At 40.3% G+C, this 21,131-nt stretch overlaps 1 protein-coding gene across 2 annotated transcripts; it reads left to right on the top strand.

Annotated features, from left to right (window-relative positions):
- The first annotated feature begins 157 nt into the window (after positions 1-157).
- Positions 158-13,251, top strand: LOC308075951 (uncharacterized protein). Of its 2 annotated transcripts, XM_080415985.1 has the most exons (4): positions 158-1,373; positions 2,904-2,963; positions 9,327-9,429; positions 12,145-13,251. In XM_080415985.1, the coding sequence occupies exons 1-4, from the start codon at positions 1,140-1,142 to the stop codon at positions 12,504-12,506; spliced, it is 759 nt and encodes a 252-aa protein (XP_080272111.1). In that variant the 5' UTR covers positions 158-1,139; the 3' UTR covers positions 12,507-13,251. The 2 variants fall into 2 exon arrangements, with proteins under 2 accessions (XP_080272111.1, XP_080272112.1); XM_080415986.1 differs by lacking the exon at positions 2,904-2,963 and having other exon boundaries at positions 12,145-13,250.
- Positions 13,252-21,131: the final 7,880 nt, after the last annotated feature.

Below are 21,131 nucleotides of genomic sequence, written 5' to 3'. Positions count from 1 at the left end.
TGATAGACAAAAGGTAATTTTTTGGGGTGATGTAGGCTATTCCAATAACCTTTGACCTAAAATAAACAGACCACAACTCCCAGCATGCATCACCCCCGCCCCCCCCCCCCCCATAGACCGGTTCAGTTGGTTCAGATCATTAAAATAGCAGCTGAACACAGGAGACACGGGAGCGCGCAGCGCGCGTCTGCAGAACAGAACAGGACGAGCAGGATTTAAACAGGACTTTACTTTAGTTCCTTTAGGTGAAGGATTATCATCATTATTATTATTATTAATATTTCTACATCTTCATCTGGACTGGCTGTAGGATTTAACCCTTCATCTGCTGCTCAACATCCACGTCATCGCGTTTTTTTCCGTTTTACGCGCAAAGCTCCGTAAAAAGAACAACGTCATCGTTACATTGTGTCTGTTTTAAAAAGCTTTAAACTGTTCCTTTAACCCGTAGCGTCGCTTCTGTCGCTGATCTGATACTTTGTTACCAAATATAGACACATAGACACTGTTACTGTAACTGTTACTGTTACAGTGGAGAGACGGGTTGGACGTTTATTCATTTATTCTTTAAGAAGTTCTAGGTTTTAAACAGTGTTTCTGCATAAACCTTAAAGTCACTGTTTGATGAGTTTGATCCATATAGTTTATAATAAACGTTGTGTCAGTGATGCTGCTTTAAAGAGACACATCCTGTCAACACAGCAGATCCATTTATAAATCCTGTGATTTATTAAGGAGATCCAGACCTGCTGATCCCACAGTCCTCTCTTCTATCAGCATACAGCTTACAACTCTGTTATAACAGTTACTTAGAACTCTGTTATAACAACAGTTACTTATAACTCTGTTATAACAACACACACTAAGATTATTTTATGAATTAGAACATTTTGTTTTTCCTGTAAACATTCAACACAAATTCTTTTTTTTTTTAAATCTAGTGATTTTTATAGAAGGCGTCAGAACCACTGATCCTACTTTATTACAGTCATATGTAGTCTATATGTTTTGTAATAAATAATCTACTAAGTAACTAATAACTAGACAAGTAACAAACGTACTTTATTACAGTCTAATAAAGCTGTGATAACAATATATAAATTAGAACATTATTTTTGTTGGTATAAATCATTGAAACGATGACTCTCTGGGCTCTGAGACGCATGGCGGTGGTTCTGGTTTTTCTGTGGAGCCTGCAGTGGGTGGAGGGGGTGGAGGGGGGCGATCAGGACCCCGGACCCCCCGGGGAGAGCAGCGGGACGGCGGACCCCTCCATCGTCAACCTGCGCTCCCTGGTCCTCGGGACATGTGACGACATGCACCAATACCTGGAGTCTGTGCTGGGAAGACACGTGATACAGTCCACCACTGAGGTAGTGTGTGTGTGTGTGTGTGTGTGTGTGTGTGTGTGTGTGTGTGTTCATTAAAGCTCCAATCAGGGAAAACTTTTATTTCAAGGACCCCTGGTTTGATATGGATTAAAGGGATAGTTCACCCAAAAAATGACTTATCTTCTGTCAATGACTCACCCCATGAAGCCTTGAATTCATGGAGATGTTTTTGTCTCATTCCTGAGACAATAATGTGATGACCGGGTCATCGGTCAATAGGAGACGGTCATCAAATTCTTGTCTCAGGAATGAGACAAAAACAAAACAAATCTCCATGAATTCAAGTCTTCACGGGGTGTGGAATTGATAGGAAATAAGTAATTTTTTGGGGGGTGAACTACTCCTTTAAGGCCACAGAGTGACCCCCCCCCCCCCCCCCCCCATTTTACCTCTGGGACCACCCCTCTCTCTACACTGTGAAATACTCAGTGTTTTATTGAACTCAGAGAGTACACATGGACCTGTAAGGGTCCATTTGGTTCCTATAACGTCAATATTTAGCTCAGGACCCCCTGGATCCCCCCAAGGGCTCCTGGGGGGTCTCCAGAGCCAACTTTTAGACCCCTACACATTATATTCTACAGTGTTAAAGGTACAGTACGCCTAAGGGCTTGTTGTTGTTAAAATGCCTGTTAATAGCTCTATATTATAGACTAGAGTGTTGCTTCAGTAACAGAGTCTCCTCCCCTTCTCTCCAGCTCTTTAGTCAACAAAAAAATACATTTTATCCAATCACGAGAGAGGAGTTCTCTCTCCTGATTGGATATAATGAATTGATTAGTTCAGAGAACTAGAGGATAGATGAATACAGGACACTTACGCTACCTTTAATGAAAAGTCATTACAGCGTCCTCCTACTCCAGATTGAAACCCAGGTTTCCGGCATTTATTCATTCAAATAAGTTGCGGATCGCAGCTTTAATTTAAATGCTTTATTTACTCAGCTACTTATGTTTGGCTTTATCCTTTCTTTAATATCCTTTAATATAAACAATGTATCCTTTCTTTAATATCCTTTAATATAATCAATGTATCCTTTCTTTAATATCCTTTAATATAATCAATGTATCCTTTCTTTAATATCCTGTCTTTAATATCAATGTATTCTTTGCTTAATATCATTAGTCACTATTTCTCTAACTTCTTTAAAAGTGTGTTTAACTCCTTCTCCATCCTGATGCTTTTAACTGGGTTTTCCTTTAAACACTAATGTTTTCCACTGTTGGTTTTTTACCCGCCATCTCTCTCTGCCCCCCCCCCAACCCCCCCCCCCTTCTACACCTACCCCCCCCCCCCCCACCGCCCATCCGGCCCCTCCCCCTCCATTCCTAATTCCATCCCTCTGCTCCGGTTCCCCCCAAAACCCGATAATCTTCCTCCTGATCCCCCTATCTTCTCTCTCCTAATCTCACGTCTGCTTATATCCCTTCACCCCTCTGTCCTCCCTGTCCTCCTCCTCCTCCTCCTCTGTCCCTCCTCCTCCTCCTGCTCCTCCTCCTGGCTGTCCCTCAGAGAACAGTGTTGTCTCTAGAGTCATATCTTGGTCAGGAGAACTTCTATAAGGTGTCCATGGTAAGAACCTTCTGTCCATCCCTCTGAGCTCTGCTGCCACCTATCTGTTCATTTAACAACAACATACTAATGAACTAACGTTGACATTTTCATCTTTTAACGTTCATTCATTTCATCTCATGTATAAACATGATTATAACATGTTTATGTTACATGTAGATGCACGTTGTCTACATTATACTGTCTCTACAACACGTTGTCTACATTATACTGTCTCTACAACACGTCTACATTATACTGTCTCTACAACATGTTGTCTACATTATACTGTCTCTACAACATGTTGTCTACATTATACTGTCTCTACAACATGTTGTCTACATTATACTGTCTCTACAACATGTTGTCTACATTATACTGTCTCTACAACACGTTGTCTACATTATACTGTCTCTACAACACGTTGTCTACATTATACTGTCTCTACAACATGTTGTCTACATTATACTGTCTCTACAACATGTTGTCTACATTATACTGTCTCTACAACATGTTGTCTACATTATACTGTCTCTACAACATGTTGTCTACATTATACTGTCTCTACAACATGTTGTCTACATTATACTGTCTCTACAACATGTTGTCTACATTATACTGTCTCTACAACATGTTGTCTACATTATACTGTCTCTACAACACGTTGTCTACATTATACTGTCTCTACAACACGTTGTCTACATTATACTGTCTCTACAACACGTTGTCTACATTATACTGTCTCTACAACATGTTGTCTACATTATACTGTCTCTACAACACGTTGTCTACATTATACTGTCTCTACAACACGTTGTCTACATTATACTGTCTCTACAACATGTTGTCTACATTATACTGTCTCTACAACACGTTGTCTACATTATACTGTCTCTACAACACGTTGTCTACATTATACTGTCTCTACAACACGTTGTCTACATTATACTGTCTCTACAACATGTCTACATTATACTGTCTCTACAACATGTTGTCTACATTATACTGTCTCTACAACATGTTGTCTACATTATACTGTCTCTACAACATGTTGTCTACATTATACTGTCTCTACAACATGTTGTCTACATTATACTGTCTCTACAACATGTTGTCTACATTATACTGTCTCTACAACACGTTGTCTACATTATACTGTCTCTACAACACGTTGTCTACATTATACTGTCTCTACAACACGTTGTCTACATTATACTGTCTCTACAACATGTTGTCTACATTATACTGTCTCTACAACACGTTGTCTACATTATACTGTCTCTACAACACGTTGTCTACATTATACTGTCTCTACAACATGTTGTCTACATTATACTGTCTCTACAACACGTTGTCTACATTATACTGTCTCTACAACACGTTGTCTACATTATACTGTCTCTACAACACGTTGTCTACATTATACTGTCTCTACAACAGATACAAAGATGCAACAAAGTTGAGCTGGTTTCAACTTCAGCACAAAGATACAATATGTTGTATCTTTGTATCTCATAGTGTCGCTACCAGTGTGAACGCAGCATGAGAGCATTGAGATCCAGTGTGTTGAACATGTCTCTTCAAATCCTGTGTTCTGGACTGTGTGTGTGTGTGTGTGTGTGTGTGTGTAAATGTTGTACTAGACAGGATAGAACCACCCTGATGTCAGCGAGGTTGTAGGCGGGGTTAGAAACATGATTGATGATGTCATCTGTAGGTTTACACTCTATAATATGAAGGATCCTCACCCAGGAGTCTATTATTATTAGTATTATTATTTATAACATGTGAAGGATCAGTCCAGCTCCTTATCCAGGCCTCAGTCATATTAAAGCTGGACTACTGTAACTCTATCCTTACTGGCCTCATGGCATACTTAAAGGGATAGTTCATCCCCAAAAAAGGGATAGTTTATCCCCTATGGATTAGTCTCCCCATGGAGACATGAATTCATGAATATGTTTGTTTTAGTTTTTGTCTCATTCCTAAGACAATAATGTGATGACCGGCAGCGGTTCCGGTAGGAGACACAAAGAGTCTCCTTTGTGTCTCCTACCGGAACTGCTGCCTACCGGTCCGCTGGTCATCAAATTATTGTCTTAGGAATGAGACAAAAACTAATAATCCATGAATTCAAGTCTCCATGGGGTGACTGTACCAGCACGCTTGGTCTTCAACCATCCAAGATGTTCTCATGTCTCCTTCTCCTCTCCCTCCATTGGCTCCCAGTTACTGCCCTCACAGAGTACCACACACTGATGTTGGCCTACAAGACAACTAAACACATGAGTCATGACACCCTCATATCTTCAAAGCCTGATCCAACCCTACAACCCCTCCTGCTCTCTCAGATCAGCTAACACAGGGAAGCTGTCAGAACCTTCTCTAAAACCCCCGGGACAACGCTCCACACGTCCCAGACAACACATTCTCACAGATAGGCGTCAGTTATTGCCGCTCTGTCATTTTCACTCCCTCATGCGTCTCTATAAGACTACAAACACTAATAGGCACGCATTGGAGCTTCAAATAATACTCCAATCAGAGATTTGGCCAACTGCCTCGGTGGCTTACCTGGTAGCAACGCTTGGCTAGTGCCCACAACCTCCTGGTAGCAACGCTTGGCTAGTGCCCACAACCTCCTGGTAGCAACGCTTGGCTAGTGCCCACAACCTCCCGCCATTGAAGCCCACTGCTGGTATATATTTTTTTCTTTCTCTCCACATAGTGATTGTGAGGTTAGGCTTAGGGTTTGGGTTAGGTTTAGGCATAGTGTTTGTGAGGTTAGGGTTAGGTTTAGGCATAGTGTTTGTGAGGTTAGGGTTAGGTTTAGGCATAGTGTTTGTGAGGTTAGGCTTAGGGTTTGGGTTAGGTTTAGGCATAGTGTTTGTGAGGTTAGGTTTAGGGTTAGGTTTAGGTTTAGGCATAGTTTTGTCAACATGCGGCGTCACCATGGTGTCATGTCAAAACTTCATGTTCCAGGGCTACTGACAGAGCGGCAAAATGTGACACGTTTTGAGTCAGAACGGCTTGTCCCAGACTCTTCTCCCTTCTTTAAAACACCCTGGACAACGCTCCACACGTCCCAGACTCTTCTCCCTTCTTTAAAACACCCTGGACAACGCTCCACACGTCCCAGACTCTTCTCCCTTCTTTAAAACACCCTGGACAACGCTCCACACGTCCCAGACTCTTCTCCCTTCTTTAAAACACCCTGGACAACACTCCACACGTCCCAGACTCTTCTCTCTTCTGGCTCCCAAACTGTGGAATGAACTCCTCATTGCAGTTAAACCTGCAGACTCACTGCCAATGTTCCTGTGTAATCTGAAGACTCACCTCAGCCTGTATCACACATCGTAGAACTTAGCCTTGACAACCATGCAGTCTTATGCAAAGGCTAAAATGTCATTTAGATGGCATGTTATGTAGATGCCAGGTTCATTTGTAGATCTGCCATTTTTATATTCTACTGTTTAGACTGATGATAGGTTCTCGGTTTACCTGGCTATGATCCTAGATTACTATTTCTATGTATTTGATGTATTACCTCGTGTTTACCTTGCTTACTGTAAATCACTCTGGATTAAGAGCGTGTGATAAATGCCTACAGTGTAAACCATTCAATTCTTTATAGACCAACAGTAGTATTATGAAATCACTTCTTTGACACACAGGGAGCCAGTGTAAGGACTTAAGAACTGCAGTGATTATGAGCCACTTTATTAGTATTAGTAAGAACTAGAGCAGCAGCCTTCTGAATCATAAGCAGACCTGTAAATATGAATGTATAGATATATGTAAAGACACTGTTACAGTAGTCTAGTCTACTGTAGATGAATGTATAGATATAAGTAAAGACACTGTTACAGTAGTCTAGTCTACTGTAGATGAATGTATAGATATATGTAAAGACACTGTTACAGTAGTCTAGTCTACTGTAGATGAATGTATAGATATATGTAAAGACACTGTTACAGTAGTCTAGTCTACTGTAGATGAATGTATAGATATATGTAAAGACACTGTTACAGAAGTCTAGTCTACTGTAGATGAATGTATAGATATATGTAAAGACACTGTTACAGTAGTCTAGTCTACTGTAGATGAATGTATAGATATATGTAAAGACACTGTTACAGTAGTCTAGTCTACTGTAGATGAATGTATAGATATATGTAAAGACACTGTTACAGTAGTCTAGTTTACTGTAGATGAGCATTAAATGTATATTTACAGAAAAACAGTAAGTCATTTATTTTGGCAGCCAGAAGACTTGTCTATAGGACAGAAGCAGAAGACAGATGTTCTTTTATGGAGGTTTTGAATGATGGTAGAGAGTCATACTTTATGAACATGTGTAGTTTAAACACACATCTTCAGTGCGAGTTATAACCATAACACGCGCGTGTGTGTGTGTGTGTGTGTGTGTGTGTGTGTGTGTGTGTGTGTGTGTGTGTCCATGCTGACATGAGGTGACAGATGTCATATTGGACATAAAGCTGCTTTGTGTACGTTGGTGAAAACAGGTGTCGATGGTGTGTGTGTGTGTGTGTGTGTGTGTGTGTGTGTGTGTGTGTGTGTGTGTGTGTGTGTGTGTGTGTGTGTGTGTGTGTGTGTGTGTGTGTGTGTGTGTGTGTGTGTGTGTGTGTGAGACAACAGGTGCAGAGGGGACAGTAGTGTATCCAACCTTGACCCCATGATGAGGAGACCGGGGGGGGGGGGGTCAAGAACAGGATGGAAGAGTGTCTGATTGCATGTGTGTGTGTGTGTTGGGGGGGGGGATCAGCTGTTACTGTCCTGCAGTAGAACCTTAATGTCCGAGTCGACCTCATGACTTTTTCTTAGAGCCAACAAGAGTGTGTGTGTGCGTGTGCGTGTGCGTGTGCGTGTGCGTGTGCGTGTGTGTGTGTGTGTGTGTGTGTTGACAGTGCTAACGAAGCACATTAGAGTGATTCTCCTCCAAAGGGGAAAGTTAGAGAGAGAGAGACTCCATAGATAGATAGAGGAAGAGAGACTCCTTAGGTCTATAAGTAGTGTTCCATGTGTGTGTGTATTTTCGGTGTGTAATTTTGTCTAACAAGCGGTCAGTCCTGCAGATTATAGCATCATGGTCGCCATGGTAACAATAGATATGTATAAAGTGGATATAGTATATAGTATGTAGATGTGTACTCAGGTGTCCTTACAGAACATTACTGTGTTCTGTATGATAAGCTTTATGTCCGTACAGTTCAACATGTCCATTAACCCATTGAGACCTGAAGCCGATTCTACGTGTCTCCTAAATCTCAACAGTTTTCTGAAAAACCTATGTTTCTATATCAGTGGTGCTCAATCTTTTTTATGTCAAGGACCCCCAAAATTATATGTATTTGGCCGCGGACCCCCATCAAAATATTTTGTTCCAGGAACCCCCCAGAAGCAACGATTTGAGTTAAAAATGTTCGCTTTAAAAATATATATATTCAAAGATTTGCACACATTTTCACAATTTTTCTAAAATAGCAGATCTACAAGCTCGTAGCGCGGCACTCGGTGCCGCGCTATGAGCTTGTATATCTGCTATTTTTGAATAGCCCAAAGTGTAAAATAATGCTTTTTAGCTCAAATCTAAAAATGACACAGTTCCAGGTCTTAATGGGTTAAGACTTACTCAACAACCTGCCGGTATACAGAAAGAAGTTCATTTAAGTTTAACCCTTAAAGACCGGGAACGCATCTGTGTCATTTTAGATTTCATTTGGATGACCTTGTAGATCTGCTATTTTAGAAAAATCGTGAAAAAGTGTGCAAATGTTTGATTTTTTTTACATTTTTAATTCAAATCTTTGCTTCTGGGGGGTCCCTGGAACAACATATTTTGATGGGGATCGGCGGCCAAAAACATATGATTTTGGGGGTCCTTGACATGAAAAAGTTGGAGAACCACTGATAGAACGACATACGTTTTTCCAAAAAACTGTTGGGATTTAGAAGACATTTTTAAAGATTTGCACAAATTTTCCAAAAAATAGCAGATCTAGTGCCGGGCTATGAGCTTGTAGATCTGCTATTTTTGAATAGCCAAAGAAATGTAAAAATGACACACAGATGCGTTCCCGGTCTTAAAGGGTTAAAACACCTTCTGACTGGAAAGGGACACAGAATGCTCTGGGATGAGAGCCTCATGTGTATGTTTTGTAGATCTAATGCTCTGGGATGAGAGCCTCATGTGTATGTTTTGTAGATCTAATGCTCTGGGGATGGTGTGAGAGCCTCATGTGTATGTTTTGTAGATCTAATGGTCATGTGTATAATTAAACATAAGGTCCATAGCAGCAGGGTATGTATGTACATGAGATTGAAACCTCTTCTCCTCTGTGACCTTTGACCCCGGTACAGTTCGTCTCCATGGTGATTGGTTTCCTGGCGGAGGGCGCGGCCAGCGGCCTCAATGTCATCGCTGTTTACGTCACAGAGGTCATCAGGGTCACGGGAGTGGACGGTGAGTGACGGCTGTCAATCAATTCACCGGCTTTGGATGCTGTCAATGCACTGAATCACGTTATATTTTATTTATCACGTTTAATCAGACTATGGATGGATTGGTGTTTTGTCGTTATTCTGTGGGTTGAAAGTTGAGGGAAACACTCACCTCACCCTAACCCTAACCCTACCTCAAAACATGATTTACAATTCTCTGCCCATCGGTACATATCTCGGACGGCACTGAGTCGGCTCAAGCAAACTTCGCAACGTTCGGCGCGGCAACTCGCTCTCTTTAGCTCTGAGCTCTGTGGTGCCTCTCATGGTCTAGTTCACTTGAGACGGTTATACAAAACATCTAGTAGGTCAGTATCTCTCCTACTTAGACCAATCAACAGTCTGATTAAACGTGATGTCCTATTCAGTGCATTGACAGCATCAGAAATGGGTGATCAATCCGTTAATTAAACATTAATTATAGTTATTTAAGTTGTAACGATCCATTGATGCTCAGAGAAAGTACTGTGTACATGATACTAAAGTATGCGTCACCATGGAGACTCACTGCAAACTGACACAAACTATTGACACACAGACTCTGTGTGTGTGTGTGTGTGTGTGTGTGTGTGTGTGTGTGTGTGTGTGTGTGTGTGTGTGTGTGTGTGTGTGTGTGTGTGTGTGTGTGTGTGTGTGTGTGTGTGTGTGTCAGTGAAAATATGCAGGTGTCATTATTCTCTCTGGGGACAGATCAGAACTTGTAGACACACCCTGCTCTGTGTGTGTGTGTGTGTGTGTGTGTGTGTGTGTGTGTGTGCACCCTGCAGTGTGAAGCTCTGAGCTGCTCTCTGATCATTTGGCAAAACTCACTGATTCACACATTTATTGGACCCCAGTCTATTATGTATATTATGATCCTCCATGTTCATCAAATCAAGCTTTATTTATAGAGCACGTTTAAAACAATCCAGACTGTACACAGTAAAAACACATCAAAGCATCAACAAAACATTATTTTGTGCTCCCACATCAAAACACACAATTGAAATAAGAATATGTCAAATGAAGTCAGACTTGAACGCCTCAATGGACTGAAGGCACTTCTGATGGTTAAAGGGCAAGACCACTTTGGTAGAGGTTTGGGTTGTGTAGTTACTGTACCTTGCCATGATGTAACTCCAAAGGTGGACAAGAAATCAAAAATAATTGTTCCATTGATTAGAAATGGATAATTCAAAATATGCTCCTCATTGACTTACATTGTACGGTAAAACAGCTTTAAAAGTCTCTCTTTTAGCACATAAACGGATGCAAACAAAGCTGATTCAGACAATATAGAACATCACCAAACCCACTACTGTTTGTTTTTTTAATAAAAATGTCAACTTCCTGTTGATTTTACTATTTGAAGATCCGGATCCGCGGATCCAGTCCGGGTTTTCTTCCTAATAAAAATGCCCAAATCAACAGGAAGTTGACATTTTTATAAAAAAAACCAGTACTGGGTTTGGTGATGCTCTATATTGTCTGAATCAACTTTGTTTGCGTTCGTTTATGTGCTAAAAGAGTAGAGCTAAGAGCGTAGGAGCTGCAACCAGGGTTGCCAGGTCTGCTTATTATAATTTCCCCGCAAGATTTAATTTCAAAATAGCAGATCTACAAGCTCACAACGCGTCGCGATGCGACGCGTTGTGAGCTTGTATATGTTAAAGTGCTCATGTGGCCCATAGTCGCTTCTTTTGGGCTGGTTTTCCTAGACCTGGTTGCTTGTTTCTCTCACAGAATCTGGCAACACTGGCTCCAACAGCAGAGGCACGTCTCCCCTGATTCTCAGCCTATCTGGCAGCTGGTTGGCAGACGCTCTGTTCATGTTACTCTCAGAGTGTACAAATGTAACTAAATGGACCCATAAAGGGTCCATTTAGTTACATTTGTCTATCATTTAGCTGGGGACCCCATAGTACCCTCTAGTACCTCGGGTCCCCACTTTAAGAACCAGGGTGGGAAACCTTACGGATTGTAGCTTCTCCATTTCTTGACTTTGTATTATTATGTATCATTTATGTTATTATTATTTTGTATTTAACTCTTTGACTGCGGACGACGCGATAACGCGTCAAGTGCTACTTTGTCCAGTTGGCCGTCGACGCGTTCGACGCGCGTTCATTGTTTAATCTCTGATCACGCTGTTCTGCAATGAATCACTATAAGTTTCAGGTTCCACTTACTTCAACCACCACTGCATCCGGTTTTATGACGCGATTTCCGTTTCCGTTTTTTTTTTTCCCTCCACAGTCATTTTCGGCTAGAATAGGGTTTTATACCGTTTTTCACACAGTATAAAAAACCATCGGAGATCTCCCTTTCTATAATCTATGGTCTGGGTGACGAACAGTCATCGCCGTCGTGTATCACATCGTAATTTTCGCCGATCAGAGAATATGAGACCAATTCACATCCGGTTTCATGAAAATGACTGTTGCACTAGCTGAGAGAGCTGTGGGAGACTCAGAGAGCTGATCAATGCTGCTCTCTAGTGGTGGGTGATCGTATGAGTTCAAAAGTCAGTTTCAAGTCAAGTCTATATGGAAATAAAATAATAAAATAACAAAACAAAAAAAACACGAAAATCGCTGGCACTGGGGGAGTACTTTATGAAAATACTCTGGCAGTCAAAGAGTTAATATTGATGTATTATTGATGTATTTATTGTCATTTTATTGTGTTTTTCTCTCAGTCAAGCTGCCGTTCCCTCACTTCACCCCAGAGGGCGTGGCCACGGTGGCCCAGTGGGGGCTGCTGGCTCTGATTGGCTACTGGCTGCTGTCCGTCGTCCTGCGCCTGCTGATTGGCCTGCTGAGGCGGCTCTTCTGGTTGGTCAAGACGGTCGCCGTGCTCTGGCTGTTCGGCCTGATCGTCAGCGACGGCTCCGCCCCCGCTGATGTCACGGCGGTGCGGCTCGCCGGATTGGTGCTGGCCGGCGCCCTGCTGGGCCTCGCCGGCGGAGGGGGAGGGGCCTCGGAGGCGGTCGCCATGGAGACGCGTCTGAGCGGCCTGGAAGGTCGTCTGAAGGTCGTGGAGAAACAGAAGATGGAGTGAAGGCTGGAGCTCGTCTCTGATTGGTGGAAACCTCGTACGTCCAAATAGCCTTACTTTTTATTTTTTATGTTTTTATGTTATGCCAATTATTTCCTCCCGTCCAACACTCCCTGCTGACAGGCTCCGCCCCCCTGAACACCTGAACCTGAACCTGAACCTGAACCTGAACCCGGGCCAGACGTGTTGGTATAGACTGGACAAAGCCACAGTGGACTAATAGCATTACTTTTAAAGAAATGTAAAAAAAGAGAAGCTGTGCTCCAATGGTTTCAATGTAGCTATTATTTTACTCACAAACTCTTGTTAAAGGGATACTACACTCAAATAATTATTCAAAAAAGGCGGTGGAGGCTTCACCGTTCTACCGCGGTCCTGGGGACTTGGTTCTGAGTATGGGAATGGGAAGACATTGGAGAAAGTGGCGACTAGTTGCAGCGTCTGTTTATTGACGGCTTTGCCAGGCTGTTCCAGGCTGTAAATATGTTCTTTCACTTGAACCACTTTCATTTTGGAAACGTTTCTAAAATAGCAAACATAAAGCCTAGATCTGCTATATACAGTGTATATAGATCTACTATATACAGTGTATAGTAGATCTAGGCTTTATGTGTATATTATACACTATTGTTTGAAGAGATTAATTTATGAGAAAACATAAAAAAGTTAAAATACGAGGTAAAGTACTTGGTTTCTTGACGATGTGAAGGTGTGTGTGTGTGTGTGTGTGTGTGTGTGTGTGTGTGTGTGTGTGGGGGGGGGGTGATGGTGACATTTTGAAGGACATTTGGAGGACATTGCTGTCATCTATACTGTGTCGGTTTGATTTGGAAAATGTGAATAAAGTCACCCTCTGGGTCTTTCTGATGAAAAGGCTCTTTTATTTCCCTCTGAAACATTACCACACTGACCTTATATTATTAACCCTTTAACATTACCACACTGACCTTATATTATTAACCCTTTAACATTACCACACTGACCTTATATTATTAACCCTTTAAGACCTGAGGCCCATTATACGAATGTTCTAACAGTATTCTGAAAAACGTATGTTTCTATAATCGGTGGTTCTCAGGAGCAGGGACCCCCCAGAAGCGAAGATTTGAGGTAAAAATGTTCTCTTTAGATATGTTTATAATTATGCATAACAACTTATAACAAGGTTTATGACGTATTATAACTTACAATAATATAATTGAGAAGTTCTGGTGCATTATAAACTCAATGGATCACACATTATAACCACCAGGTAACACTTTACGTTTCCAGGTGTTTTCTGTCATTTTCATTTAATAACATGAAATGCAGCTCAAAGCCACTCTGGATAAAGAGCCTCTGATAAATGACTATATTGTAAATTGTAAATGATTATTAGATATATTATTATGGTAATGTATGGATGATGTATAGATAAATTATGTATTGATCCTTACAGATACATTATGTATTGATCATTACATATATTGATGATATATTGATTATATATTGATGCTTACAGATACATCAACCACTGCTGCTCTCCAAACTGCATCACTGAGGTCGTCACTGTGGAGAAGGAGCAGAAAATCATCATCAGCTCCTGTCGACCAATCCAGAGAGGAGAAGAGGTGAGATATATTTAATATAATACATTATCTATCTATCTATCTATCTGATCAGTTAATCATCCAGAGAGGAGAAGAGGTGAGATATAATTAATATAATACATTTTGAAACAGGCCTCCTCGTCGCTAACGTTCATAGGCGTTTAGCGTCCTAGTCGCTAACGTTCATAGGCGTTTAGCCTCCATGGTAATTCAGTGCTTGCTGACACAAACAACCTGGTTTAAAAGGTTGTTCACAACCCATAGATGCATTTTTTCAAACCGTCGGAACAACAGACATCGTGTAGGTTACCGCAACTGTCTTTAACATTTTTCGTACGATGTTCCCGTAGCTACTGCGGACAGCAAGACTCGAGTCAAACCGTTTCATGTTTGCTCATTATAAACTGCCCACAAAAAACGTAACTTCGGTCCATTATTTCTCCCCTAGTCCACCATAGTCAGGAGGTCAGAGGGGGGTTCGGTTGTGATGTGCTTTTGCTATTGATAATTATGTTGTTGTATTGTGTGGAAAAGAATCATGATTGTTGTAGTTCTTAAGAGTTTTGTAATACATGTGTATGTGGGTTAACTGTATAGGTATTTATTATGTTTAGATTTATAATACACCTCTTTGAATGGAGCAGTCCAGGCTCATTAGCTGCAGCTGGGTATAAAAGGCTGGCAGTTGTCAGAGAGGAGAGGGGTGGAAAGCTGGGCACCACCATGCCAGTGTTGTAACCATGATTGAAAAGTTATCTGTGTTGGTTTGGTGAATAAACACACCGTCTGGTTGAACTCTATAGTCTATACCATGCCTCTGTACTACTTCCAACCACTAAGTCGGGCATTCTCACACATTTATTTTATCATTCTGACAAAGCTCATATTTATGCCTCTTGGCCAGGTCACACTCGTAAAAGACACTTTGTCTCAATGTGGGTTTATACTGTACTGGTTCAATGAAAGTTAAATACAATTGTTTACAAAGGCTGAGGAGTCACAAACTGTTTCAAGATCAGATTCTTACAGAGCACGTTCTGTTTTGTTTTCATCACTTACAGAGTCGTCCAGAAGAGAGACTGTTAGCTGTGCGGATCAACTTCATCAGAGGTATTTCACAAGGTAATCTCAAATGTCTCCTTGATGAACTTTTGGAGAAGAAGGTGTTAAAAGACCCTGAGCTGGAAGAGTTCAACGGGATGCAGGTGAAAGACGATAAGGCCCGTTTTGTCATCGATGCAGTGAGGAACAAAGGATCTTCTGCAAGTTCAATCATGATAAAGATTCTCTGTGAGATCGACCCATTCCTCTCTGAACATCTTGGGTTGAAGGATTGACTTAAATCATCAGTGTCTGTCTAGACGTATCTGCTTCTTTCTTTTTTACTGATGATCTGATGAAGATTTAAAAGCTAGTTGGATCATTATATGTAAACCGTTATCTTTTTATGACACCGAGCAACTTCACAGTAAATGGACAATGACAGTGACAGGTGCAATGCCTTGCTCATGGACAACAGGATGCTGTGTTCCAGAGACACTTTTTTGACTTTTGACTTTATTCAGATACTTGAAAATAATTTTACCAAAACACTGTACTGAAATAAATAGTTTAATTAAAACACTGTACTGTAATAAATAGTTTAATTAAAACACTGTACTGAAATAAATAGTTTAATTAAAATACTGTACTGTGATAAATAGTTTAATTAAAATGCTGTACTGTAATAAATAGTTTAATTAAAACACTGTACTGAAATAAATAGTTTAATCAATGTAAGTGAAGACAATGTGCAGGACTCCTTTTTTAAATTAATAAGAATACAAGTTTTTGTAAGTCAATGTGGTTTCGAACCCAGGTCTCCTGCGTGGAAAGCCAACATCTTATCTGCTAGCCTAAAGGGGATTTTCACTTGATCAGGGGAGATATTAGACTTTTGGTTTTTACTGTGTAGCACTTTGAGAATTGTTTCTATTATAAATTGCATCATAAATAATTGTAATTATTATTATTTTCATTAGGATGATTAACCAATGGATGTTGTGTTTAAACAGTTCCATGTGTTTATTTATTTATTTTATTTAATAAATCCAGATATTGGTTCAGATTGAGCTGAAATACTTTGATCTCTCAGGATGCCTCTGTTTTCATTCCATGGTCTGTGTCGCCCTCTAGTGGACACAGTGAGGTGTAGCTGTGTTGTTTCTACAGCTCTGGAAAAACAGCTTCTGGAAAGTATCAGTTTTCCACCTGACAGTGATGATATGACAGGTAAACATCAGGAGACAGTGATTATATGACAGGTAAACATCTGGAGACAGTGATTATATAACAGGTAAACATCTGGAGACAGTGATTATATGACAGGTAAACATCTGGAGACAGTGATGATATGACAGGTAAACATCTGGAGACAGTGATTATATGACAGGTAAACATCTGGAGACAGTGATTATATGACAGGTAAACATCTGGAGACAGTGATGATATGACAGGTAAACATCTGGAGACAGTGATTATATGACAGGTAAACATCTGGAGACAGTGATTATATGACAGGTAAACATCTGGAGACAGTGATTATATGACAGCTAAACATCTGGAGACAGTGATTATATGACAGGTAAACATCTGGAGACAGTGATGATATGACAGGTAAACATCTGGAGACAGTGATGATATGACAGGTAAACATCTGGAGACAGTGATTATATGACAGGTAAACATCTGGAGACAGTGATTATATGACAGGTAAACATCTGGAGACAGTGATTATATGACAGGTAAACATCTGGAGACAGTGATGATATGACAGGTAAACATCTGGAGACAGTGATTATATGACAGGTAAACATCTGGAGACAGTGATTATATGACAGGTAAACATCATTATCAGAGTTACATTTTCCCTTCAACTTATTGTTTATGCCCAAAATAACTGGCTAGCCACGGGTTTTGTAGCAATGTATTACAATTGTAGAAATGAAAGCATGTCCAAATCATGTATAATTTACATTACCTCACACCATTTTCCAAGTTCTTAATTTTGTTACATTTCGGGGGGGAAATGGACAATTTAGCATTGAGATGCCCACAATGTTTAGGTGCCCACTAATCTTGTGTAGCCAGACTATTATTCCACAATCTCCGAATGCTATACAGAGATTTACCCCATCTGCAAGCCAAAATTATGAACTACCTATGTGTTCCTTTACCAAAGACTGTTTTTTTTTAATCGAGGAAATTCTTTACCTACAGTATTACACTACGTGAGACTCGAGGGAACGCGTTTTTCATCATTGACTTAGAAGCCATAGGGAACAACATCTCAATCTCAATTATGCAGTTTGGTGGAAACCTTGTACAGTATGTCCATAACTGTTACCGTTCAGGAAATGAAAAACATCAAATTGGAACCTGTGTTCCAATGGATCCAATGTAGTTATTATTTAGTCACAAGCTTTTGATAATACTTTTCATTGGTTAGATATTTATAAAACCCAGACACACTTCACCACTTTCAATTCAAATGTTTAAAAAAAAAAATAGCTTGCAAATCGGCTATTTTTGCTACTTTTGGGTGAAACAGTAGCATGATGAAGGGCATTAATTTACACAAAAAAAACATAGTAAAGTTGAAATATGGAGATACGAGGTTTCCGCCCGACATCAATGATAAGCAATCTGACAGTATTTGTAGGGCTGCACAATTTATTGTAAAATATGCAGGTTTTGATTTGCTGGGGGGTAGGGGGGGGGGGGATTTATGCCTCTGCTTTTGATATCCCTACCCTCTGCTCATTCTTTTTTTTTAAATGTCTGGTGGATGTTTTATCCCTGCTACTGATCAGACTTATATTAAATACATGCATTTCCTTTTGGGGAAATGTGGACCGTCTGGTATGTTTATTTATGTTTGATAATATCACAATTTAACTGTTTAAGTAAAGGGGAAAAAAGCATATGTTAATCATGTTAACCCTGGTATTTGGGGTACATTTTCAAAATGTGTCAATTTGTCAAAATGAATCAAATAAGAAGATAGTGATCGTGAGTTAATTGCGTTGTGACTTTGTAGATGGTCTACTTTCACAATTCCGCATACAAAGAAGAATAATAGTTAATAGTAAAGAACCCCTCCACCCGTTTTTTTGTTTGTTTGTCTGTTTGTTTTACAGCAAATGTATGCACAACGCTATATTGACTAATACAATATGCTGTTTTTTTTGTTTTGTTTGTTGTTGTTTTTTTGTTTTTTACATGTATTAGCATTCCCCCAAGCTGTGTTCACTTCACACACACAATGCACTACATATCTATATATACACATACATATATATATATACACAGTAGTTAGTTAGTGTATTTAGCAGTAAAGATTGTTGATTACTTTTGATGCAGTAATGGGCTTCTTTCTTGTCTTTTTTTCCTCTTTTTTTTTAGGTATTAAAAAGGTCTTAAATGTCCTCAAATTGTCACTTCACTGTCATCTGGAGACCCCCCCCCCCCCCCCCCCCACTCCGAGAGATTTGAGACCAACCCCCCCGTTCCACCCTAATCTGCCTGCATGGGAAATCTTTTTTATAAACCTTGTGCCTTTTTCATTTTGTCCACCAGAGTTATATCTGTGGAACAGACTTTTTTATGTAAAAGATCTGCCTTCACTGTTGTGTGTCCAATGGAGCGTGAGTGCATTGCCTAGAGATTTATTTGAATGACATGATCAATGATAAGAAAAATTAAAAAAGGGTTTTATATCAAACTTGTCTCTGTGTGCAGTGTTCATTTTGTCGACTAAAACTATGACGAAAACTAAATAACTGATATGATCACCATGACTAAAAAATATACTGAAAAATTCATCAACAAATAAAATAAAAATTGAATGTCAGCAAGGGACTAGCCGAGCAGAGGTGTCGTGCGCCGAAAATAGCCGATCTACAAGCTCTCAAGCTTGTAGATCGGCTATTTTCAAATAGCCCAAGTATGCATAGGGCTGCAAAGTGGTTAATGCATGTTTTGTAATAATCAAAATACGCATCAATATCATGGCCAGTATCCTGTCAGTGTCATGTCAGTAGTATCATCATCATGTCAGTATCATGGCCAGTATCCTACCTCTGCTATTTAATAGCCAACGTATAAAGTATCAATGAAGTTAAAATGATTGTGGCATGATTGTTCCCCCTCTTTGCCAAAAATAGCCGATCTACAAGCTCACAACTGCTGCGAAGCATTGTGAGCTTGTAGATCGGCTAGTCAAGTGGTTAATGTAAAAAAGAAAGACAAAAAGGGTTCTTTCAGACAAAGATTTGGCGGCTCCCCCTGTAGTAACTTTGGGTTGAGGACCCCCTGTTGAAGACCCCTGGCCTAGTGCATATCAAACTGGGGACGTTGAATCCATAATTCAATGTTGCACCGACAGTCTTTTCAACAGACCTCACTCAACACACAACCAACTCACGTCCATACGACGTCCACACGACGTCCAAAGTCAGACCTCAGCTGAAACCAATCAGACGTTGAAACGACGTCGATACGACGTCCACTTCAGACCCCGAAACGACGTCGATACGACGTCCAAGTCAGACCCCGAAACGACGTCGATACGACGTCCACTTCAGACGTTGAAACGACGTCGATACGACGTCCACTTCAGACGTTGAAACGACGTCGATACGACGTCCAAGTCAGACCCCGAAACGACGTCGATACGACGTCCACTTCAGACGTTGAAACGACGTCGATACGACGTCCAAGTCAGACCCTGTCTGCGTTGCACTTAGACGTTGAAACGACTTCGACAGGACGTTCCTCTGTAACCAGTGGTGGAAAAAGTACTCAAATGTTTTACTTAAGTAAAACAGTCCCATATTAAAAATGTATGAGTAAAAGTACCAAAAGTTAATTTTGTTACATTTTGGGGGGGAAATACAGCTGCGATCTGCTATTTTCAAAACATTTTTATACATTTTTATACTGCAGAGCCAGAAACCAGTGTTGCCATGTCCACTTATTATAAGCGACTTTGGGCTTATCTTTCTGTGAAGTTGCTTGTAGATATTGGTAGTTGGAGGTTAAGGTTTTTGGGGCTAGTTGATTATTTGGGCTTGCTTCACAATTTTAAATGTATTTTAACCAGTGGTTCTCAATTACTTTTACGTCATGGCCCCCCAAATTAATATGTATAATAACCCCCATCTGAAAATGTTTTGTGCCAGGGAGCCCCGTACCAGATTTGTGTTAAAGTGTTTAAAAAATCCTCAAGATTTTATTTTATCTATCTCACGACACGTTGTGAGCTTGTAGATCGGCTATTTTCAATGTATAAAGGTTTAAAGTGCTCATAATGGCCTAGTTGCTTAGACAATAAATAAAAAAAATCTATATAAAAATATGTTTTAGATGTAGCCAGTCAGAGTTGAGCCTCAGGGGCCACCGTAGGCTAGCTGCACTGGCACTTCCTTAGTCCCAATCAGTGAGAGTATTTAAAGTGAACGACACGCGAGCACCTCTTGCAGCACCTGAGGTCGCTCTGTCTTTCTCGCATGCTGTTTGATTAAGGTGTGTGTGTGTGTGGTTCAGTTGGTCGAGGGTTAGCCTACTTATTATAGCTTTTAGCTCCCCCTGTGCATGGCTGACAGTTGCCTACCTGCCTGTTGGCCCTGGAGGTAGCCCGTCTTAGTTTTTTGTTGTGATTATTGTGATAGTTACTTGGGATTGCAACATTCATTTTATTTATTATAGTATATTGTGTTTTTGTAATGATTGGATTATGTATTACACTGCCTTGATATTCTATGTAGGCTGTTATTAAATGTATGTACTGAAATGTTTCTGTGCTAAAGCTTAAATAAACTTCCATATGTTTGGGGGAAACTCATGTCTCAGTCCTCATTGGCGAACTTGCATTATGTTAGGGAACCCGATTAAAAGGTTATATATTTAATTTCCTGACACCAAGTTACATATATATATATATATATATATATATATCTTTTCCCCAAAATGTCCATTTGTCTTCATGATTCTGTCCATT

This window comes from Gymnoscopelus braueri (genome assembly GCF_963280865.1).
Source record: "Gymnoscopelus braueri genome assembly, chromosome: 20".
NCBI lineage: Eukaryota > Metazoa > Chordata > Actinopteri > Myctophiformes > Myctophidae > Gymnoscopelus > Gymnoscopelus braueri.
Note: the sequence above shows the minus strand (reverse complement) of the source record. Positions and strands in the feature narration are given on the sequence as shown.